A 26104-nucleotide genomic window follows, 5' to 3' on the forward strand; every position below is an offset into this window, starting at 1 on the left:
AAAATAAATAACGAATGGGACAAAGCGTTTCATTCAGTATGAAGAGCTGTGAGTTCGTTCATCGATTATGCATTAGCTCTGTGACCATGATTTTCTATGAAAACAGAAGCATTTATGGAATACTAGCTGCGCACCGCGGTTTCACCCGCGTAAGTCTTTATCCCGTAGGAATATCGGGATAAAAAGTTACCTATGTGTTATTCCAGTTGTTCAGCTATCTATGTACCGAATTTCGTTGCAATCGGTTAATTAGTTTTTGCGTCAAAGAGCAACAAACACACACACATATCCTTACAAACTTTAGCATTTATAATATTATTAGGATTACTAATAAGAATTTGTTTACAATTAAAATAGCACTGCTTTTAAAATGTTTTGCTTTTCTTGATCTGCCACTAAACATGTTTTATAAATTACTGTAATTTAATTACTAGTGTTTTTAAATCACCTCAATCCGCATAAATAGTGACGTGTGGTCACTAGCGACGGCGGTATTACAACTGTTTTCCTTATCAACGCATTTGCAATTCTCTCGATACTTAGTGGAGAGGAATTCGCATATTATAGTCTTCTAGAGTATGATAATTCCCATTCTTAAATCCGTGAAATTTCAGGAAAATATGTTATCTATTTTTTCCTCTTTATTTTATTTATATTTTTAGAGTATTTTTTATATTCTGTAATAAGTAAATACTTTATTGCTCTCAGATACTTCAAATACTATTAACAGAGCTTTTTGAACAATTTATTACAATGTTTACAAAGACAAAACATGAGAAAAAAGTATCGTTCAAAAACTACTCATGTCTCTATTGTAAACTCCATTAGTTTAACAATTATAAATCCATATCTAATATATAAAATTCTCGTGTTACAGTTTTCGTTGCCATACTCCTCCGAAACGGCTTGACCGATTCTTATGAAATTTTGTGTGCATATCGGGTATGTTTGAGAATCGGCTAACATCTATTTTTCATACCTCTAAATGATCAGAGTAAGGCAGAACAGCGTTTGCCGGGTGCAGCTAGTTCTATAATAAGATACATATACCGATACCGTTTATCTAAACAAACAACCAAACACTACAAAACAGAATACATTAATTAATCAATTAAACCTTATTACTGCCCTTTTCATAATAATCATTGCAAATGGATAGCCACCCGCAATCAGAAAAGCTGTTAATCCATCATCATCAATCTAATTTAGTTTTGCGAGGACACACGTTTCTACTGCTGCAGACCTTTCAAATTTTGGCGCGTTATTCATCACGCTGGCCATTTGTGTGTGAGTGTATGACACATGTCAAACCTTTGGACAAGATGAAATGACCCAAGAAGTTTTCTTTCACCAACTGGAGCAAGATTTCAATACGTAAATCTCTTTTCGGACATTTATCGTCATACATACATATAATAAGTATCACATAATGAGTATATATTTATAAGGTAAACATCTATATTAGACCACGACTTTCGCTTTCAGACAAAGCGATTCTTAAGAACTTGCCATTTTTAGGTAATGGAGCTGGTGGGTCGCGCTCCCAAGGCCCATGATCATTTTCAAAGGTGTTGCATGCATTGAAATGAATGTTTCAAACATTGACGACTTTTAAATATAAGATGGAATATGGAAAGGATTCATAAGGGATATTAAGAATGGGACTTGAAAGTATAAGGATACGGATCTAATTAGAGTAAAAAAATCTGTTCCTTTTGAATGACGCTAAGCCTCGTCTATTAAGCAACTGCTCTTATTATAATCGAAAGATACTTGTCTATTACGCCATAGTCTCTTTTCATCATACTCAGCAAACGTTTCGCGAATCGAAACGAGTAATAACATTTCGATCCAATTAAAGCTTCGCCATACATTCTTGTATTAGTTTGCGCAGCGGTAATGAAAGCCGTAAAAGACAAATGAATGGCCTTTTACATTTATATTGTTACAATTAAAAATTTAATTAGATTATCGTACTAGACGCTCGTCTCAATTGTATATATAAACACCCGTCCCAAACTTTATATAAATCCAAATTATTGCATAATGTTTTTATATCGACAATTAATTTACTATCATAATTTAATTTTTAATGTTGTATGCTGCTTAAAAGCAGTGGTGGCTCAGTGGTGAGAACATCGGATTTCAAAAATCGATAAGTCGGGTTCGAGACCGTGCGAGTGTGCAGGAAATAAATTGATTTTTCAATTTATCTGCGCATGTAGATAACATCACCACTGCTTAAAACGGTGAAGGAAAACATCGTGAGGAAACCGGCATGTCCAAAAATCAAAAAGTTCGACGACATGTGACATCTGCCAACCCGCTTGGCCAGCGTGGTGGATTATGGCCTGAGCCCTCATAGGAGGCCTTTGTCCCAGCAGTGGGATCATATAAGGGATGATGATGCTCCTTAAATTGCATGCATTCGTGAGTAAAGAATAACATATCACAATTTAAATTAATTATAAAAGTGTCTAATATTTATGTATATTATTGTAAATAAATAAACACGAAAATACACGCAAACTTGCAATGTAATTATCGTTTATTAATCGCAAATAAATCAAAAACGCCACACTGCTAAAGTTTCGTATCAATTTGGAAACTTCTAAGTCAATTCTCGATATAGATATGTAATAAGTTGGGGCAAGTTAGCCTTCGCCCCAGTTCCATTAAAACTTATAATTCGAAATCTGGTTTGAGGATCACAGTGGATTATGAACAGGTCATTAATGGGTCACCAAATACGTTACTCAGTGAGTCATGCATTGAACCACTTGCTATATGAATTCTAACCTTATTGTAAAGGTAAACGTTAAGCACTTAAATCCTTCTCGATTGATATGTGATATCATTTACGTTTATAGGTTCTGTATATACTAATAATAATAATAATAAATATTTATTTAATAGGTTTTACGTTATTGTAACAGTGGATTGTGGCTCAGGCGCTCTTGCTTGTTGCTATATTGTTGTGTTTTGTTAGTCGTGTGGAACTTTTAACCGACGTTAAAGTAAAGGATGTTCTTAATTGGATCTTTATTTCAAATGAAATTTAAAATGAATGCAATACTATAAGTTAGGAGTGCTTTTGTTTTAGAAGCCACGCTTCCCTTACATGCGACTTGTGGAGACGTTATTTAGAAACCTAATCTTTTCTTTATATATATAAAATCTCTCTCGTGTCACCATGTTAGTTTAGGAGCATGGTGCTCCTCCAAAACGACTGAAGCGATTTTCATGAAATTTTGTGTGCATCAATATACACAATTGTATGTCTGAGAATCGGCAAACATCTATTTTCCATACCCCTTAATGATAAAAATGAGGCAGAACAGCGTTTGCCGCGTCAGCTAGTAATATAAATAAATATACCAATGAAATATATAAAGATTTCCTTATTTCTATTTCTTAACATGGAAGCTCTGTTTACGACAGTATACATTTCAAGGTCATTGACAATATGGCAACACTTATTACTAATTTCAAACAAAAAAAAATTAACAATTAGAAAAACTGGTGTAATCTAATGACCACTCGTGCTAAAATCAATCAAGACCTTAGCAGTATACAGGCAATTACGTATACACTCGACTGTTGATGCGAAAAACATAACCCTCCTTACAGCAATCGGTTAAGGTCACGTAGATTGTTCTAGAGCAGTTGCCCAGACATATTGTATGGCAATAATCAAGTTACAACTAACACGATAAAGAAAACCGTCTAACCAGATCAGCATCCGCTAAACAGATTAACTGTGACGCGTTTAATTGCGGACATTTATGAGGCTGCAATAGCATTGACCGCCTGCGCGTAGTGGGTTACAATTCAAGGTACCGGATTCGATCTTGATAAGTGCAAAAAATATCTATATTGGAATCCTATCCTAGTAATATTATAAATGCGAAAGTTTATAAGGATGTGTGTGTGTTTGTTGCTCTTTCACGCAAAAAAACTAACTTGATACCTAGACAGCTGGACAACTGGAATAACATATAGGCAACTTGTTATCCCGATATTCCAACGGGACTACTACGGGTGAAACCGCGGGGCACAGCTAGTTTTATATATTGATTAAGATACTGCCACTTTGAATATCTGAATATTCGAAACGTCTGCTCCTAACTCTGTAACTAACTCATAGATAGTGAATGATTACTAATGGGAAACGTGTACCTTGAGGAAAAGGGACTACCGACCCATTTTAATAGCATTAGCGTTAAAAAATTCAATGACGTTTTCTGAGTCTTACGCAGCGTTTTCTATGACACTGTAATCCATTATCTACGATAAAAAAGGCCTGTTTAACTTCTAATAACATGAGACATGTCAAAGTGAAAATCGATGGAGTCCATTTGAAGTTTACGTTATAAATAGACCGACAACGTTTCAATATATGGTTTTCCGATAAAAAATAGCTTTCCATTCATATAAATTGTTCTTTTATTCATTTTAATAGATTCTCTCCAACGGTTCTTCCTAAAATCGTATATTTTGTGTAAATTGTTTCCAAATTTCACCAAATATATATTTAGGAGATGGGAAATTTCTAGAAAAACCTCATTATCGTTCTGGATTGGTTACAACCAATAGCGGTCTACGTGCCGAGCCTGGATACCTACCTCCTAACTTATAAATTTTGAGCAAATACCTTCCCGAAGACTTTAGATAAATTACGAACGCGAGGGTGGAATACGAAATTTTATCTATTAAATATATGAATTGAAATATTTCACGATGTTTTTGAAGTCCGAGACCAAACAAATCGAGTATTAATAAAATAATCAATGAATAGTTATTTTTAACAAAAACTAAACTGCCTTAAAATTGTCAGACCTAGAACAAATTGAAATAGGACCACACGGAAGCTTTCAAATAATAAAAATTATCAATATTTTGACCTAATCACATTCAAAAACTCTGAGGTGACACAAATAAAATAAAATAAAATAAAGCTCCTTTTTGAATTCGGTTGAAAAAAACAAAGCGATCATTGAGAGATGTTATCTAAAAAATTTAAATTCCTATGTATAATATTGACCGAGATCTCAGCTAACATAACACAGCTAGTAGATAGTACAATAACAATGGAATATATTTAACTACCGCATCGTAATTGATTTATCAAATAAAAAATCTATAAGCTCAATTGATTCTTCGTCCGAAGCCTGATATAATGTCTGGTAACTTTAAATCTTCAGTTTAAAATGCAAAACACTAAACAAAGCTTAGTGTTTTCAACCAGGCAGGAAATTAAATATAATACACACATTACAAAAGCTTTCACCTTAATGTACACATAATTTATTGAGGCTTTTAGTGTCCTTTTCTAGCATCGCTTAATTGGCATCCCTTACTATGAAAACAAGATTTATTTCATTCCTCTATCGTAATTACAAATGGGAAATTGTTTATCTATTGTAAAAGGCTGTCAAAGGCTTTTAAATAAATGTTTTTACGCTGCTATAACTATTTGTTTTAATCACAGTAATACTTTTGTTTGGATGCTTGTCCGTCAATGACGCTAAAACTACAGAACGGATTTTGATAAAATTTCGTACACAGACAGGGTAGGAGATGACTTCGGTGATAGGATACTGTATATCCCGATTAAATGTTCCCTTGGGATAAAACAGAAATCTTGATATCCGGACGGAGCCGGGACGAGAGTTTAGTTTACGATATTACAAAATTCGTATTCAGTATTTTTTTAATTCTTGCATAACAGTTTTAATGTTTAAAATTTAACACAATACAACGATACAAGTTTGTCAGTCCTTTATGTCTTCGTATAAAACTTTGAAGAGTGCTCACAGGATTGCCAGCTGTTTGAAGAAAAGCTCTTTCACACTACTATAAAATATTTTACGATTCGAAAAACTGAATACTTGGAGAGTGAGAGAGTAACTTCCCGTTACTGGTCTTAGTTATATAAGTAAAATACATTGTTATATTGGTGATGTACCCAAAGTGATAAAGAAATGTAAATAAAATCTTAAATTTTGGGGGAAATCTCGACTAATATGTAACTCTGTTTATCTCTCTTTTACGCCTAGAGTACTTAAATAATTTGGATGAAATATAGTACAGAAATAGGACACAGGGGAAAAAGAAGATAGTTTTAATGTTGTAAATCCACGAGAGCGGGAACCATACCTTAAACTGTCTTTTAGGTCTTTGACCACCCGTGCGAAGCCGCGGGCGAAAAGCTAGTAAACTATACATTACAAGCGAAAATAATCTACTGGAAAATTAACGGTAACAAAAGACCGTCAGAAAACAATAACATTTTAAAAAATATGAAAAGAATATTAGGTTTCAGATAACAGATTTAATTTCAAAATCACTGGAAATTATCCAAATATTGAATCGAAAATAAAGATAAATGCCTCACGTCGGCTCTGATTGAAAAACTTTTCAGTGAAAACGTGACATCTGCTTTGATATTATGTCACGGATTATGTTAGTAAAAAGTTCTAGAAGGATTTGTCCTCTTATATATAGTAAGCAAGATAAGATAACTTTTTGTACCAGCATTATTTTATTATGTGATGATAATAGACTTTGTTTCTATATCAGATCTCTTGAGTTTTTAGATCTCGTAGCGTGTTGCCCAAAACATTTGTAGTAGGTATGTTATCCGGAGGCCCGTATCCTTTCCCTCACCCTTCCCAGTCAATTCCTTCTTTCCAGACGTCAATCCTTTCCTTATTAAAGCATGAAGCGCCCGTAGAGGCACTACCTCTGCAAATTACGGGCGGTGGTGATCGTTTAGCATCAGACGAACCACAAGCTCAGTTGCCCACTAAGACAAACAAGAAGTTACACAACTATTTGACCCCGGTATATACCTAGGGACATTGGAGCTGATGAGATTTTGCTTAATATAAATGGCCATTTGACCAGTCCAGTTAGAAATACGATATAAAAAAAACTTTAAATAAAATATTTATTCGATTACATTTTTGTTTAAATTAATAAAGTACTTAATATAATTTTTATCCTTGCTTATAAAACAATATTTTCTTCCTCTAATCTGTTTCACAATTGTACGGTTTCTCTAATTATATCCATGAATGTAATTTTTTAATGGTTTAAAATCCCTTTAAAAGTCATCAGACCGAAGACTTTTAAAGGGATTTTAAACGGTTTTACTCATTTTATATTCACATTTAGAATACTTGCGAGTCTGCTCACGACTTTCTCATTATTCTATTTACTTTTTCTTTCTTTCAAAAAACGCAATGCGTATGGCTCCAAGTTGTAACTTAACTAACTTCTCTACACGCGAGATGAAAGCGTTATTGACCAAGCATTAACTTAACTCCAACTTATTCTAGTTTAAAGCATTCGTACCGAAAGTTTTCTTTCACTTTACTTAAGTAGCAAGTATGCAGCGCATTTCGATGTATTAAGTTAGCAACGGGGATTTATTTTGTTCAATGTAGATATAAATTATGGAATAGTAGACTTTTAGACATCAATAAAACAAACTAATAGCTTCTATTTTTAGTTTTATAGCACATAAAACCGAAAGAGTAGAAGAAATTCGATTGCTGAGTCATCAAGGGTCTACGCGTTGCTACGGTTTGGTAAAAGGAAACGAGTTCGAATCCCAAATTTTTCTATTATTTAAAAATGTCTCAAACTGACTGTTATAAAATGACCCTAAATTTTAAATTGTTACCAAGATTATGACCTCGTTTTAAATGACAAAAAATTCTATGATGTATTCTTATAATTATAATGTGTGAGTCTAACGTCCAGCTCGGTTGCCTAACTAATATCAATAAAATGCAAATAAAGAGTTATCAAAGATCCAATTCTTCACATTTATATCACCCATATATCACCTGTATCTAGTGGGGTAAAATTCAAACATAACTACAATAAGATACTTTCCAGAATTGAAAACAAGGTTTAAATCTATGTAGGTATGTGCTGTAACTCTGCTCAAATCACGCCGATATATCGCTCATCCGTATTTGATTAACCCAAAACGGAGATGGCACTTGGCAATACCTAATGGCGAATCAATCCAACTCGTCATTCCACACGAAACACTAAAGAAAAACTAAAAACTTCTTCTCTTCTCTATCTTCTGTACCTTTTGACATAAGAAGTGCACAACCGACTTTCGTATTTGAATTAACTAACAACATAACATATATCCTCAATAGTCCATTGCAAAATTACATTGAGTTGATTTTCTTAGATTATGGAATTTTATTTGATGGATATTTAGGGGAGATTAGTAGAAACTGGAATTCAAGTTTGTGGGGTCGCCACCCTTGTCCCGCGACATTTTAGAAAAAAGGGTTTCACGCGTGTATCCCTAAACTAGCAATCGCACCTGCTTCGCCCGTGGTAAACATATAGCATTTAGGGATCACGTACATGTCCAAAGTGAAATAATTAATAGAGCGGTCGAGCTGTTCCTTAGATAAGCACGTTCAAACAAAATTTTATGTTAGACTATAGATTCAATTACTACCATAATAACAATGCGTCATATTCATCGTCGTCTTTTGAAAAATTATGTGGTGCGGTGTTAAAACAGCTGGTATACATTAAATAATTGAATATGTAAAACAATAAATAGAAAATACTGAGAAAGTATACTAAAACCAAATTTGTGATACAATATGCAACCAGGTACTGCTCTTCACTAATTCGATCAAAAGCAGAATATCCTAAAACCTACATCTATTTCGAACAAATCTAGCTACCAATATCGACCGAGAAGATTTTATAAAACAAAAATAAAGGTATATTATTATCCAGATTTAATCCTGGAATTCGAAAAATTCTCGCTCATACTCCGGGTAATAAATCACTTTTGCTTGTCGTGGAAACAGGAATCTGAGTACACTTAGATGGGGTGTTTGAAATCCGGTATAAAATTACCGTCAACTCAATCATGCATTATTTTTTCACAATTATATTTACTTAATCAATCAAGCAAATAGACCAAAGCTATAAAACATAACTTAACCGTGTAATTCGGTATATATTTTCAATTATCATATTTTATCCAGTACAATGTTAGGGGTAGCGGATTTTGTGGGTATCGTTTATTCTCAACAGTCCACCCTTTCATATATATACTTTATGGTCTTTATACTTTTTGAATTACTCGATTTACATTTTTCACGTTATCTTTTAGACACGTGTTTGCGTAAACCTGAATAAAATACACGGGAAACAAAATACTGCATTGTTGTGTGGATTTTAGTAAGCTTAAGAATCTATACTATGAAGCTAATTAGTTTGTTTCTATGTTTATTTGGTTGATCTCAGAAAAATTCTTTCACTGTTCGATAGCCCATTGATTGAGGAAGACTTTAGACTATATATGTAACACGGGCGACGGCGGGGCAGACCTCTAATCATAAAAATAAATGTCAACATTGATATATCCTATCCTACTATCCTACTAATCCTATCGTATCCCACAAATATTATAAATGCGAAAGTTTGTAAGGACGTGTGTGTGTGTTGCTCTTTTACGCAAAGACTACTGAACCGATTGCAATGAAATTTGGTACGTATATATATAGGCAAATACAATATGCAATAACATATAGGCAACTTTTTATCCCGATATTCCTACGCTATACGGACTTACGGGGGTGAAACCGTGGGGAGCTGCTATTGTTTCAATAAAAGCGAAATTAGGCACCAGCGGTTAGTATCGCTGCAAATTGCCGATATACGCCTTAAAAAACTTAATATTTCCATTTTAAAGTCATACCGATAAGGCCTTTGAATAACATTGTACGACGCAAACTTTGTAATCAAACGACTAAATATAAACTTTATACTGAGCATATAAAGTTTAATTTAAAACCACGTGCATTCATCTTTCCAGTAAACACATAAATACTAATACTGAAAGAAGCGTCTAGCCAGCTTGATAGATCCCTACATTACGGTATAGATGTGCTTTTGCGCACTTGATAGTTCCCGCAGGTTTACTCCTTATCTTACAAAAATGATAAATCGAAATTATGAAAGAAAGATGTTTTTTTTTATTTTGCGTCATTGCTTATTTACTATTTTTACTGATATTTTGACTGATTAATAATAAAATGTTTGCAAAATAAGTTCAGAAGCTTATTCCGTTAAAGGGCGATATATTAATCTTTAGTTAAAACCGTCCAAAAAAGTATTACAATAATTAAAAACATCACATATAAAATGTATAAAGATATACAATTAGCACTCGTTTTTGAAATGGTTATTAAATCCTTCCTTAATAACAATCATTCACTCAAACAAATAATTATAAGCGATAGGTACGTTTAAACGAATAATTAACAGGTGCGCGGAACATCGACATTAACATATATAATACAGAACTAATATATTACGCCATAGTTGGTACAATAACTGAAGTTATGGCCAAATTGAATTTATACGACCAACTCCATTACAATAAGTAACTATTACAGACTCCTTTTAGATTGAATATTTGAGATATTAATGCTGCAGTTGCTCGTATAAGAAAATATCGTAGTATAATTAAATTATCAAATATAAGGATAAAGAAATTATACACACTCACACACGCACACTCGTATGAGTATTTTTTTTTTTAGAAAAATATAGAACTAATATTAGGAATTAGTAATGTAGCAAGCTTACACCTAAACTGTAGTTTCATTAAAAACTCCTTTCAGGATAATTTATTGCCCAAATTCAACTTCAAATTTGTTTAATCGAAAATATTAATTCCTAATTTAATTAATGTGTTTAAACAACTCTTGTTTTAATTTATCTACATTTCCGGTTCAGACCATCGAAAATTATCATTTCAATAAATAGTATTTGTAGTACCTATGTATAAGTAAAAACTGGAGGGTAATTAATAATATTAAACCGAATGAAATTCTATGTCCGCTCAATTCTAACACGATATTAGATTCACATCTAAACGTACCTTATATTTTCTTCAATAGATTGGAAGAAAATTTCTCCAATACAGCCAAATTAAAAAGTCGTTTTTGAACGTCGCAAAAACAACGCGATCAAACATTTCCTAACATGTCACCTTCACATAACGGCATTATAATACACATAGTGACGTCAAAGCCATAATAAGTAGGGTAATAAGCCTCGCCGAAAATACCCATCGTAGGGTTTCCATGAAGCCGCACAGTCGATTACGTTCAGTAGACTGAAGGCTGATAGGTATATTATCCCTAAATAATCCATATTTTAGATATTTCGCTGGTTAATAGTTGAGTTGCAATTTGTAACGATACACCTATGATATGATAAGGGATTACTAACATGCGAAGATTACATGATTAATTTTCTAATGATAACAAATATTTGTTACAAGAATTACGGTTTATCTTGTAAATGTAATATGTAAACATTATTCATGTGAGCAATTAATGTTGCAAAAACAATGAAAATCATGTTTGAAACACGTCAGTATGAGGCAAAATAGATTCAGTTTAATTTGGAGCAAAACAATTTTCGCGTAATATTGAATATTTATCTTGATATTGGGGAAAATCAGACAGCTCACCGTCGCACCATTTCCCCTACTAACACATGCCTGTAGATTCGAATGAACACAATAATTTATTTAATTTTAAGTTTTATAGCATTGAAATGCTTTACAATATATGCCCTTAGACACATAAAACCGAAAGAGTAGAAGAAATTAGATTACTGTGGTGAGATCATGGGTGGCCGAGGCTACGCGTTGCTACGGTTTAGCAAAAAACGCGGGTTCGAATCCCGCCTGGTGATCAGATATTTTCTATTCTTTCAAATTTTTTCATGATTATTTTATTTTAATGAAAGGATTCAAAATGAAATTATTGGCTTCGTCACATACCAACCTAGTAAGCGAATTTAAAAAAGAAAACCTCGCGAACCGTACCACCAGATTAGACCCAATTATAACCTACAAATTACGGCATCGTTATCCGAAATCTAATCTCAACCATAATTCAAGTCCAGTCTTTGAAGGGCGGTAGCTAGACTAGCACCAATGATAAATCACCTAGCTTACCTTGTGAGTGCTGTAATAAACTTCCAAGAAGGCATGACTCAGCAATTTTTCCTTAGTCTCTTATGGTATCTGCTAACCTCACTATTCCATGTTATTAGTCATTGTCGTCCGTACTTTGATTTAAATCGACTTCTACAGCATACGGTCTTTTGTATTAAGGTATTGCATTCTAAGCAACAAGCAATATTTGAAGAATGAGAGAGCACATTTCCTTAAAAAGTAGACCGATTTTCGTTCTCATATTTTTATTTTTTAATTGGTTACTGAAGATCCCTTTCACATATATCTAAATACCCACCAAACAATAAAAATAATTGCTACAATTGGAGAATTAAAATCGCCGTATTAAATCACAAAATTTTAGGAGTCGTTTATCACTACATAATATAAAATAAAGCGGCTTTCCGCCGTCTGTGTGTCTGTATGTTAGCATACTTTAGCAACTCTTTAAAAAAACGCAACAGATTTTCATTGTTTATTTTAATTCATAGAGTGATCAAGATTAATTATTTATGTATAAATCATGCATTACTGAACCCGTGCGAAGACAGGGCGGGTCGCTTGTAATATATAAAATACTAGATGCTCGCTCCGGCTTCCCTCGGGTTGTCCTATTATTTATCTTTATCGAGATGTCAACTATTTGTCTATATTAACTATCAAGTTAGACAAAACTACAATGACCAAAGCGGACAAACAACGTGAAACGTAAATTTATATATTTAATACTAGCGATTCGCCCCGGTGTCACTTGTAGTACAATATTTCTGTCCATAAGAACCTTTCTTGTGCCTCAAAAGCGTTAAAATAAATTACCGAATTGGTTTAGCTATTCTCGAGATTATTTACGTATTACAAATACTTCTATTTAGTGGATAAACGAATAAGCCTATAGATGTTAGTGATGTTGCTGAATAAAATAAATGGTTACTGAAACCAAAACACCAATTAATGGAAACCAACGGTTCTTCTAATTTAATACTCAATTGAATCAAAATAAATACATTAGACCCATTAATTATTATAAGCATAAAGGAATACTTAATGACATCAGTATGTCTTAAAAAATAATAATGGCGATTCTATTGCAAGAAATCTACATGATTATTAAATTCTATTCGGTTTATAAGTCAAGGATGATTTAATTATCCTTTGGAAATTAATGAGTAAGGAGTTAACAATGACGTATTAATCCCGCAAGACCCGCCTTATCACGGTTGAAATTACGTTCCCAGATATAAGTAGTAGAAATATAAATAGTATTTCTTTACGTAACAAAAATTACTAACGAAATAGTAATATAATTGCAATATATGTATTCATTGCACTTGACAGTAAATGAAACGATAACCACTTATCCTTCAACGAGAAATAGAATAGTATCTGTAGAAACAATATAATTTGTAATATGAGTAACACGGTAATCGTAATGAAATAGAACTAGGTATATTGATTACAATATGCAAGTCACATTAGCAAAACAGGCAACTCAGCAATACATTAATGATATTACTCACTCAGTTTCGTTGTTCTCGAAGATAATATGTCCCTCTGCAGGCTCATACTGCGCGCCGCTCTTCGCTGTACCATCTTCTGTGTTGTATGGGATCTTCACTTTGCCTCTCGCCCCCGCCGTCCTCATCACTTTCAACTCGTACGTCCCAACCGACTCCGTCAACTCATAGTCTCTTTGCGGGAACGAGAACACACCGGAATGATCGTCGTCCAATATCACCACTGTGGCCATCGACGGCGAGGCTAAACATGCCCCCTTCGGAGTGCTTAAACGCACGAAGAAATGCTCGTCTTCCTCGAAAACTTCGTCATCTATCACTTGAACGGTGAACTTCTTCTCTGTTTCGCCGTGCCCGAAAGTTAGAGAGCCTTGTGCTGCCACGTAATCGGAACCAGCTTCTGCTGTGCCGTCCTCTGTGGTATACTGAACAGTGACTTCTCCACTCAAGTCTCCGCCGCGTACGACTCTCACTTCGAAAGATCCACAGTTTTCCATAACTGTATAGTGGTCTGGGTCAAACCGTACATGTGGTCCTCTAGGTTCGACTGAGACAGAGCTCGACTCTCGTCTTTGTAGTTCAGCTTTTACTTCGCTTAAATCACTTTGCGCCCTCTCTGATATTTTACGTGATAAGTCACCGCCACCGGTCATTTTTCGTGTAGCTGCAACTCTATAAAATGCACGAGATTTTGGACCCCTTGACATCAACGTTTCTAATGCCATTCGCTCTACAGTTTCCAAGTCTTCTTCAGGATGCTGTTTTCTTAAGTCACGTAGTACTGATATATATTCTTTACGTGATTTTTCCAATTCCCGGCCTTCTTCATCATCTCCAAATTCGCAAGGCTTTAAAGCCATCTCTACCGAGCCGTCACCTTCAACCTCCACAATAACTCCTCGCTCATTGACACGGTATCCCTTTTTAAGATACTTATAAACCAAAAGCCTGCGGTCTGCTATATAGGCTGTTAAAACGGTAGCCGGGAAAAATAGAAACGTGACAGCACCTTCCCATACTTCCACTTCACTCGGCGATATCACTGCCAAAATGAGATATAACCAAACGTAAGCAAATACAGACCAGGTTGCTGTTACCAGAAACACTCGCAGATGTTTAATTTTACGCACTTCCCCATCAGGGATGACGGATACGCAAATTGCAATGATGACAAACAAGTTATACGCAGCGGAACCCACGATAGTGCCTGGCCCTAAATCGCCAGCCTCGAAATTCTTCCCGGCTATTTCGATAACCGATAATAAAATCTCGGGGGCACTCGATCCAAGTGCCATCAGCGTCAAGTTGGCAACCGTTTCGTTCCACACTCGTACAACGACAATTTGATCGCTGCCATTTCGTCGCACGCGCACTTCTTTTTCCCTGGACGTGATGACTTCGATAGCGGCCATGAATCTGTCTGACACGATGGATACACCGATGAAAAGATACATGAGGGATAAGAAGTAGAGGGTGCCGCGGATCGCGATATCGAGGGTCGGGACATCTTCGAGGGGCCGCCAAGCGGGAAGGACGAGCCCATCGCTGCACTGGAGAACGTGATGGGCGGTGGTGTTGCGCGGGGCAAGACGCGCGGAGGGCACCTCGGCGCGCGCCACCACGCAGCAAGCCGCGAGCGCGGCGAGCGCGGCCCGCATGCCCTTTACCTTGCGCAATCCATGACACGACCGGCGCTGCCAAAGGCCGGCGCCCGACTGAGCTACGCGCGAATTCGCTCCCTCTCCGTTAAGGCTTCAAACGCCACTGCGAGTTCGTCCTCACGTATCGCTGATGAAGTTTTATTACCGTCGTGGGCCGTAAAGATGGGCGGTTGAGGAAAAAACTTATTAGCGTCGTACGCATCTCGCGGACTTATTAAAAGTTAGTTTGGACTCGGGTAAATGGCAAGGCCGCGGTGCGGGGAGAATATTGAGTGTAATTAAGGTATATTGTAATTCCAAGGTTTATAAAATATATCCACGCCAACCGGCTACACGCTAACTAAATGTAAGTTATTACATGGGTTGTTGATAGTTCCTGAGTTAACACGAATGCATAATTTATTATAATACACAGTTGTGTATTACCATAAATTATTCATGTAAAAAATCATAATATGTTGTTGTTGCAAAATTATGATTCTTTAAATGCATTATTTTAGTTTATTCTATAATTATTTGCCTCTAGTTCGCGGGTTTTTGAAATAACAAATCTACTGAATGAACACTATTTACGTAAATATTTTTAAACTAATGAATAACGTAAATTCAAAACCTTCGAAGTTAAATAATGCATCAATTTTTAAATCATATACTTAACTACTTACCTATCTAATTAACACAACAATATAATAAATATTTCTGCTAATATTATTAACCAAAATTACAACTGAAATAAAGTTGTTTGCGAGTTTTCATATAAGAGTATTCAAGAGCTTTAAGAGCTGCATCTCAAGCGACATTCTACGTAATTCACAAATTTCAGTGCTGCACAAAATAAAGCTATCTATTACAGAAGTAAGACAACTAATTATGCCACCCGTTGTACACTTATCGCATGTAATATTTTATTCGGTTCTGAATGCAATTTCTAAGTACCCAATTGAGAAGGTGAATAAACATAAGAGAAACTTAATTCGGGGCATCACTCACTTTCTTCTCGGGTATTTTGTAGTTATATGGATATCTATAGAATCCTACTAATATTATAAATGCGAAAGTTTGTAAGGATGTGTGTTTGTTGCTCTTTTACGCAAATACTACGGAACCGATTGCAATGAAATTTGGTACGTAGACAGCTGGACAACTGGAATAACATATAGGCAACTTTTTATCCCAATATTCCTACGGGATACGGACTTACGCGGGTGAAACCGCGGGGCGCAGCTAGTATCCTATAACTGTTTTAAATTTAATGTATCCAATACATGCATCAATCATCTAACACTTTTATTTTATTAACAAGAGCCGGATCCGATTCCTGCTAAAGCACTTCATACGTTGTACGTTTACTTTAATATTAGAAAATTGTAAAATAATATAACACGAATGAAACAAAATAATGCTATAATCGACACACACATTTTAATGACGTAATAACATCTCTGTTTAAAAAAAACATGATCTAAAATTAGTATTCCATAGATCATTGTTATTTAAATAATCACAAACTAACTTCTTGTATATAAAATTCCCGTGTCACAATTTTAGTTACTGATCTCCTCCGAAACGGCTGGACCGATTCTTATGAAATTTTGTACACATATTGGGTATGTCTAAGAATCCGCCGACATCTATTTTTCATACCCCTAAATGACAAGAGTAAGTAACAACGTTTGCCGGGTCAGGTAGTTATAAATTTAAAAAATATAATATACTTCAATCGAACTCTTTGGAAATTAAAATGGGACTTAAATTATAAATTTACTAGCTGCACGCCCCGGCTCCGCTCGGGTAGTCTTTTATCGTAGCTGAAATAATATAAACTATCCTATTTTTAAGTTGGATCAAACTGCACATGGTGTGCAAATTTGATTAAAATCGGTTTAGTAGTTTATGAGCCCATCGTGGACAAACAACGTGACACCTAATTTATGTATATTTAGGTAATTCACGTAATTCCAAAATAAATGAAAGACAATTAGTAATCAACCAAAAACGTTATAAATGTACAGACTATAGGGTAACAAAGTTAAAAATATTACTTTATCGAAATATGGGGGAAGGTCCGGGTCCCAAGCCCCAGGTGGCATACCAAAAGGGGCGGCAGAAAGCGCGGAAAAATATAAAATATACTAAGATATTAAAATAGCGCGCAAAGTTTTTGAGACACAGCCTGGTGACGGACGGACAGACAGATGGACAGCAAACTAAATAATAGGGCACGTTTTCATTTTGGGTACGAAAAATGGGACGCTATAAACCAAGTAGGCCCCAGCCGATGAAAATCCACGCTACTGATAATGCAGATTAATAAATATAATACCTAGACTTTTAGAAATTAAAATTTTTTTGACGGATTTTAAACGCGATTTATTCATTATATTATTAAACCGACGTTTCGAACACTTTACAGCGAGAGTTGTCACCGTGACCACCCGTTAAAAAGTCTTTAATTTATAAATGTATAATACTATATATACTATTATATACATACTATATATACTCGCGTGAAATCAAACACAAGAAAATACTAATACCTAGACTTATGTTAGAGAAACCCAAGCAAGAAGCGCCGTCACCGCTAATGGAAGGGCAAACATCTTTAAATTAAGTGCTCTGGTATGCCACGAATGAATTTCATCCGACATTTTGTTTTACAACACAATTGTACGTGTATCATACTTATCACATTAATATTAGAAATGTGAAAGTTTGTTTGTATGTTTGCCTGTTAATCACGCTGAAACTACTGAACGGATGTTGATGAAATTTGGTATACAGGCTGACATGGGTGATAGGATGCGTTTTATGCCGATTAAATGCTACCTTAGGACTTTCAATATCTGGGCGGAGCCGGGACGAGCATCTAGTACATTATAATATTAACTTTTTCTTTACAAATATGTATCTTAAATATTATTTAATTACAGTTTCATTTATTTGCTGTCGTAAAATTGTTAAAAACCGACGCGAAAACGCGAGTCTACTAATTGTCGACTAGACTATAACAGACTATAAGAAAATACAAAATCGTTAGGGAGTTACGATGCGACAAACAAACACACCACACCCAAACACGTCAATCATATAATCGTCGTTTCTGCGTAAGGGTTTAAAAAAATATTAAATATAGCAAAAACCTCGTTAATTCAAGATAATATTTTTACATCAAAAAGAATGATACATTTCGAATTCAACCCTCAAACCTGACATTATAAATCTAAAAGTGTCGACTTTTTGTAGCCTGCACCGCCTCGGCGCTCGTTAGGGGTCGTACCTCGGCTTGAAATTTAAATTCAAATATCTCGGGACCCTGTAATTGAACCAAAAATTAAATGCATTTCAAGGATAAAATTGCAACTCTAGAGTAAAATAGTATTAATGTATATTGATTCTTAAAACCAGTTTTACAGTGGGAAGATTCACCATACGTTCCCATTTTCTGGATTTTTCTGGTACCTCTGAATTCAAAATTGTTTGATCAATGATTATAAGATACATTAATTGAAATCATAGTAATGTAGGTTAGGAGTTGTGATGTACGCGTGAGTAAGATGGACATGCGTTTATTATCCACTTGAATTCATTGCAAATTGTCCAAAAAGAGTCAAGTTCCTTATAATTTCTGGGAAAATTACTTATGTATTAGGTACATCATATATCTTTTACCCGGGTTACTTACTTGAGTTTTTAAATTTGCACAATGTACGAATAAACATTCGTAAGCTCTTATATAGTGTAGAAACATTTCCAATTTATACACACTTACATGTACACCTGTGGGTTTGCTTACTCGTGTAGATGTGAGTGACCGGAATTATAGTAAACCAATTAATGTTCAGAACCCGTCGTGACATTTCTTCATTGCCACAACGCGATATGAAGCTTTTATTGCAGCCACAACACGAAATTCGCGTCGTGGCTCTTATATTATACATAATAACAGAATTTTTTTGCTCAGTAATTTCACTCATTAAAAAAAGTTAAATTAAGAAGCTATTCATTAAACGCGACTGCCGAAACACCCGATATTGAGTTCGCAACACAGATAACAAAATACTGTTTGCAATAATTCAACCTGCCATATATCTTCGTACTGTATAATTGCGATACATTATTACTTAGAATATTTCCCATTATGGTTTGAAGGGCTCATAAATTTCATCTAATGCGAATATTTCACACAGAGGGAATATTGTATTGGTAGATGTTTTACTTATGTATCTTATCTTTATGTAAGAGCGAGCACTGAGCTGGTTCGACTGGCGGTAAGCGATCACCACCGCCCATAAATATTTGCAGATGTCGTGCCTGCTTTAAGAAAGGATGAGAAAAGGATTGGCAACGGGAATAAACGCATGCATTAGAAATGGTAAAAACCAGAACTCCCCCCACTTATCGTACGTAACACTGTAGCATTCGCATGCTCAATGATGCAATGAACTTTTCTTTTTATGGCAACATCCCCACAGAAAATCAGCGTGAAAACTATTTCATTGCACTACTGACCACATGTACCTTTACATGTCCCTTAAAGTTTGCATTGTCGCATATAGGTAGCTACATTCATGAAAAGCCCTCCTAAAGAATATAAAAGTCGAAATACTACAGTCAGAACATAAGCGATCCTAAAGTTTATTGCCTAAATTGGAGAGCTCCAAACAAATGGGCTCCCTTAACGACCGTTCGATGTAATATCACCGTTTTACAACCCCACGAATATAACAGATTTTTACATTCGTATTGCTACACGTTACAGAGACATTTTTAGCGCAAGGGTATTTAGGGTTTGACGCCGTATATTGTGGAGTGGAGTTTTATGTATCGTATTCGATGGTTATTCAAGTAAAACTTCTTATAATTGTCAAATTATAAGAAGTTTTACTTGAATTCATAGAGCAGAGGGTTACCGCCACCTCTTACAGCAGACTTAGTATAATATTACTTTGCCTTTTCGCACCGTTATACCCTTATAGCAGGCTTATTGCGGAGTTAAAAGGAACATAATGTTATTAACGAAATCGTTTAGAAAACCCCAAAATGCTACATCAACTGCTGCCTTATAAATGAAAGGCAAAATATTTGGACAACTTTAAACCTTCGACGATTGCCCTGACTACCTAGGGGTTAACCAGAGACGTATTTTTGGAGCATTTTTCGTATTGCTATTGCTTGTAACATGGTGTTTTATTACAGACTATCCAATACAATAAAGTTTCGAACCAATAATTCCTTAGGAATCTATACAAACTATATAACAGATACTAAAGGATATAGCTAGCTAGTGTATTAACGAACAATGGACCAAATTCGCATTTCCCTCCGCTTCGCTGGGATTTTATTACTTCAGAATGAACTTTTTGTCACTAGATCTTTAAAAGAATTCTAGTGCTCTTGAAGAGAATCGTTTGTGATACCGTTTTATTGTTTGAGACTTTCCTTACATCTATAATATTGTAAAAGTTCTAGACGTTTGCTTAATTTTTGGAAAAAAGGCTTCTCCCTTTCTTACATTGAAAATTGCCTTCCTTATTGTGTTAATACTTATCTCATTGATTAATTCTGGCACATAACTTAGAAATAACCAATACCCTTTCACTTTTATATTTATAAAAGACTTCAGACGAGGTTGCTTTGTACCAACGTATATATAATACAGTACACAAAAGACACAGAACACCAAATCGGCAGAAGAACTACTGAAGACGCATCTTTTAAGGCTAGATATTTAACGAATTAACTGGCAGTATTAGCTTTATTCGCAATGAAAAATAAGTCTTTAGATTGCAATATATGTAGGGTTATTGATCGCTGGTCCAGAATTCAAACTGGCTCATTAAATTGTCTCCTATCACAAATGTTCTCCGAATTAAAACAGCTATTTTACGAACTTCTTGCATTTAAACAAGTATCTAAGCAAATAATATCCTATTTTAACTGAACAATAGTCAATATTGCTAATATTTACCGTTGTTTCATTATTGCTACATAACTAGAACCTTAAAAAAATGATTTCTCTTGAAAAATATGTCTGAACTCTCCAGTGTAATTCTTTTTAAGTTGGCAAAGACTGGTGGGTCGCCTGATGGTAAGCGACCAGCACCGCCCATGAACATAATATGGCCTTACACTTCTGCAAATTGATTGCCAACTTTAAGGGATATGGTGTAAGGTTTATTGGAGAGAATAAAGGAAAGGACTGGAACGGAGGAGGACACGGGCCTCCGGCCCAGAACTTTGTCATCAATCAAAATACTCCCGGTTTAACTAAACATAATTTCCACGGGACTTAGCTATAACATTTGTTGAAGGTACCTACGCACTGAAGCCCCACAAATTCTGTGACCTCACGCCGTCTGCGGTAGACGACCACGCAATCTGCGCATTAAGCCGTGACGGAATTATCTAGAAATTTCCTGATTCAATACTTTATTATCACGTCACTTAATGCTCAGGGAACATTAGTCCGTGTGTTTTCATTATTCAGATGCAATTACTTTATTACATAAATAGGAGTGACTATTTCGATTAATTTTTAACCGACGTTCATAAAAAGGAGAGAGAATTCGACAATTTTTTTTTCTTTGTTACTCGATAACTTAGTGGTTCTTCAAGCAATTGGCGTAATACTATTTGTGTTTTAAGAAATTTTTATCATTTGGTCCCATTTTAAATCTGCAGTAATGAAAGTATCACTTTTCAAGGACGTAAACTACACGCTAAACTCTTTACTAGGATTGGATGTTCTTCTAAATTAGTTCCTTTCACATCTGAACTTAACCATTTTTAGATACTGACATCATGTCCCATAAATATTAAGTCCATATAAATCATATATATATAAATCGAAAGCTCTTTATGGGTAACTTTCCGTTACATAAACATAACACAGTTCTGTATCGCCTAGCATCCCATTTACATAACCCGACACAAGTAGACACCTATGTAAATCCAACCCAGTACTTCGCACCTAACTGTCGATAACACTTAGTTGGATTGCAGTCAACTCTATTAGAGGGATGACTACTATCGATATAATACTCCTAAGTATGATTGCATCCGTACAGAATAATTAATAAAAAATTATTTAGATAAATAACGACATTTCTAATATTAATAATGGCTTACAATATTAATACAATACGGTAAACCTTCCAATTTTTCTACTTTCATAGAGGTCAGATGAGTCCTGATATCTTGATCTCCTTCACGTATTAACTTGCACAGGAAATATATTTTTATACTGGTCGGATTATCTTTATATAATATGACGTCAAAAGAGATGTCAAATTCGTTCAACCATAAACGCAATATCATAGAATAAAACAGGAAAAATGTTATCTTCCAAAGTATCTATATTTTACAAACGTAAGGCAACAAATTGTAGACGCTGATAGCTTGGCGCATTTGATACACACGCCATCTAAGTACTTGGCACAAATATCCGTGGTGTCGAATGCTAGACAAGTAAAGGAACATTCAATGATAAACAATCGATAAATTGAAATAGACATTACAGCATGAAAATAAGATAACATTTTAGCATCTTCTTATTTATACATTCTCGTCTCATTTATATACAATGGGATTGCTACATAGTATGGATTTTCAAACTAATAATATTATCATACCAAATTATTTTAAAAGCGTTTTACAAATCTCTTTCTTGCTTTTAAAATCGCGAAATTAAGTTATAACTAGAATTATAATTACAGATTTTTCTGATCAAAGAAATAAGTAAAGAAAAGCTTTTAATTCGTGTAATTAAGGTCATTCACAACTCCCCAAGGGGATATAATAGGGGATGAAAGTTTGTACCATGATAATTTATTTTGTCCCCGCGTGTGAAGCTGCGGGCAACAGCCTAGTATTACTGTAAAACAATAAACAAGTTCTACTATATATTATTACAACGTTTCCCCAACAACGCCACGAACTCTAATGGCAGCAAATAAATTAAGTCTATTTCTTTTAACTCCAACCCTACAGAACAGCGTGCGAAGCAATTTAGAGATTGCAAGAGGCTCGCACCAACTTATCTACCACTCCGATACCGTAGTACTTATTAGATCCTGCAGATTACGCTGACTAATACCCGGGAATTGTCTGAAATTCTCGTCGGTAAATAATCCATGTTCGCCGTTTATTGATAGGTATTTTATTGCGTATTACCACACAGAACACAACGTGGGCTTAAACAGATATTTATGATACCGTTTCGTATAATCCTCAATACTCGGATTATGAAATCTGAGCCTTTCTAATTATAGAAATGCGAATGTGTTTATTTATTGTCTTTGTAATGCGACGAAATCTGTATCCGCAATAACTTACAAGCGGATATAAATAAAATGGCTGCCCCAAAAAATATCGCAACGCAATATAGGCTTTGTTACAGTGACATTTATCTGGCGAAGTATTCAGGTGGATCAAGCAATAAATGTAATGTACGCGCCGCAAACACTGGTATGTTACCCGCGCCTCGTTTCTTTTATAAGAGCGAGATGGCTTTAAAAATATTGGTTCTGCCCATTGTTGCGTATAACTAATTGCTAGCTGTTCGGCCCGGCCTCGCCCGGGGTACATATTAGCCTGTGCCATATTCATGCTTAGTGAAGTTCCAGCTTTCTGTTGGTGAAATAATTTTTGAAATCGGTCCAGTCGTTTTTGCGTAAAAACGTTACAAAAAAGCTACCTCTTCATAATATTAGTGTATATTTTCTTCGCTAGGTTCACCGCTTGCAGTAAATGAGATGTTATATGAGAATATATATGGTTCGTACATTATTTACCATTTTAACACAACTAAGCTGAGCAAAACATGTCAGACAGCTTTGAATGCTAAATTTTTTCACAAGGGTCAGTCACTTGTTCCGAAAATTTAACAGTGTGTTTGAGAAATTTGAATGGTTTTATTGATTTTAGAAGTAACAATAAATATACAAATAATATAAGGTTATAAGGAAAAAAATGGTTGCCTGTAAAGTCGGTTTTAAGGGCGAAGATTTTACGTGACAACGTCTTTTTATCAGTAGAATATTTATTTATATGAATATTATTAAATTGCACAATAGGAACAAGGAATTGAATGAAAATAAGAATTGCACAAATTATAACTATAGAAAATATATTTTGTTTACTAAAAAGACAGAGACAGAGACACAAGCACGCGCCGATTCAATGCGCCTAATTCTCTAGTACTGCGCGCGCAGCGGACCGATCATAGTTCGGTGACTCATCGTAACGTTACCGGGCGTTACACTTTTTCATGAGTGACTACGAGCCGCAACCTAATTTAAGACGTTGTCACGTCAAAAAATCCTGGTGATGCTAATCAGGATGATACAAATAGAACAAAAACAATATTCGCAATGTGTATGCTATAAAAGAAACATCAGCTCATCCTATTCCTACTAATATTATAAATGCGAAAGTTAGTAAGTATGTGTGTGTGTTTGTTACTCTTTCACGCAAAAACTACTGAACCGATTGCTATGAAATTTGGTACGTAGACAGCTGGACAACTGGAATAACATATAAGCAACTTTTTATCCCGCTATTCCTACGGGATACGAACTTACGGGGGTGAAACCGCGGGGCGCAGCTAGTTATATCATATATGTAAAAGTGTGTGATGTTTGATGAATATTTGTTTCTCAATCAGACAAAAACGACTGATTATATCTAAACGAAATTTTGCACAGTTAAATATTAAAGTCTGGATTAGCACATAGGCTGTTTCACAATTATAAGCAACGGGTTAGTTACAATCTAAGCGGTCATTCACTGAAGCCTTATTAACCTACTTTTGCGTATATAATTTCCTCATAAGGAAATCTTTTGAAATTGTCCCCTATACTCGACTTGTCAAGATCATACAAGCCTTCTGAACGCTATATTTAATTCGGTGTAGATAAACTATTATCAGATATGAATAACTCAGAAATCTCGACGGTATATTCTATCATTTTGAGGTCTTATTGTGAAATTATTATAAGAACAAAATTACTGATGTTCTGCTTTCGTTACAGCTATAAAAGCATGTTTTTTTTTAAATTCATACATTCATTATACTACCTACACTACCACGTCTTTACTCGCAAGATATCCTGATAAAAGATAACTCATGTACTATCCCAACATCTAATACTAACCGTAAAAACACTTCTAAAATATGTATATCCAGATATTTTGATGCAAACAAACTGCCATTTGTGTAGGTCTTGTAAAATGTATGTTTCCTTCCTATTTGTGTGCGATAAAGCGATTCATTATTTAATTCATTCATTCAATCTTTCATTCATTAAAGTAACAAGCATCCTTTCCACAATGACCGGTTCCTAGGTACAGTGGTTAACGCGTGAGCGTAGAACCGAGGGGTCCTGGGTTCAATTCCCGGTGGGGACGCACAAAAAAAAATGTTCCGGTCTGGCAGGACACAGAAGGCTGATCACCTACTTGTCCGTAAAGAAAACCGATCAGTACAACAGATGTTCATCATCTGCCCCATACCCCATTAGGGGACACGGGATCTTTTTGTTCCTTTCCACCAACTAACAAGCTTGAAATATAAGTAGGTTAGAATGAACAAGACATGATTCACTCAGACAGTCCTGTCTTTGTCACCTGTCCATTTTATTTCCTTGGGGACTCCTAAATTCGTGTCTTGTAATAAAGTGCTGCTACATTTATTTACTATATAAGCGCGCGTTTCCAATCCTTAAAGGTTTTATGAGAATAGCTCGAAGAAATGTACTATTCGCAGAAAACCTTGTAATTCTATTTGTGAGTATATACATATCCTTCCTACTAATATTATAAATGCGAAAGTTTGTAAGGATGATGTGTGTATTTGTTGCTCTTTCACGCAAAACCCAATGAACCGATTTCAATTA

At 35.0% G+C, this 26104-nt stretch overlaps 1 protein-coding gene across 2 annotated transcripts in view; it reads right to left on the minus strand.

The window, feature by feature from the left end:
• The window catches only part of LOC119828430 (sodium/calcium exchanger 3), a 69327-nt gene extending 54001 nt beyond the window's left edge, over window positions 1–15326 (minus strand). Inside the window, exon 1 of one of the 2 annotated variants that reach the window (XM_038350574.1) lies at window positions 13552–15326. In XM_038350574.1, the coding sequence (XP_038206502.1) occupies window positions 13552–15206 (1655 nt within the window). In that variant the 5' untranslated portion in view covers window positions 15207–15326. The remainder of the gene's footprint in view (window positions 1–13551) is intronic. The other variant, XM_038350575.1, reaches the window with a different exon arrangement.
• Window positions 15327–26104: the final 10778 nt, after the last annotated feature.

Source organism: Zerene cesonia, chromosome 8 (assembly GCF_012273895.1).
Source record: "Zerene cesonia ecotype Mississippi chromosome 8, Zerene_cesonia_1.1, whole genome shotgun sequence".
NCBI lineage: Eukaryota > Metazoa > Arthropoda > Insecta > Lepidoptera > Pieridae > Zerene > Zerene cesonia.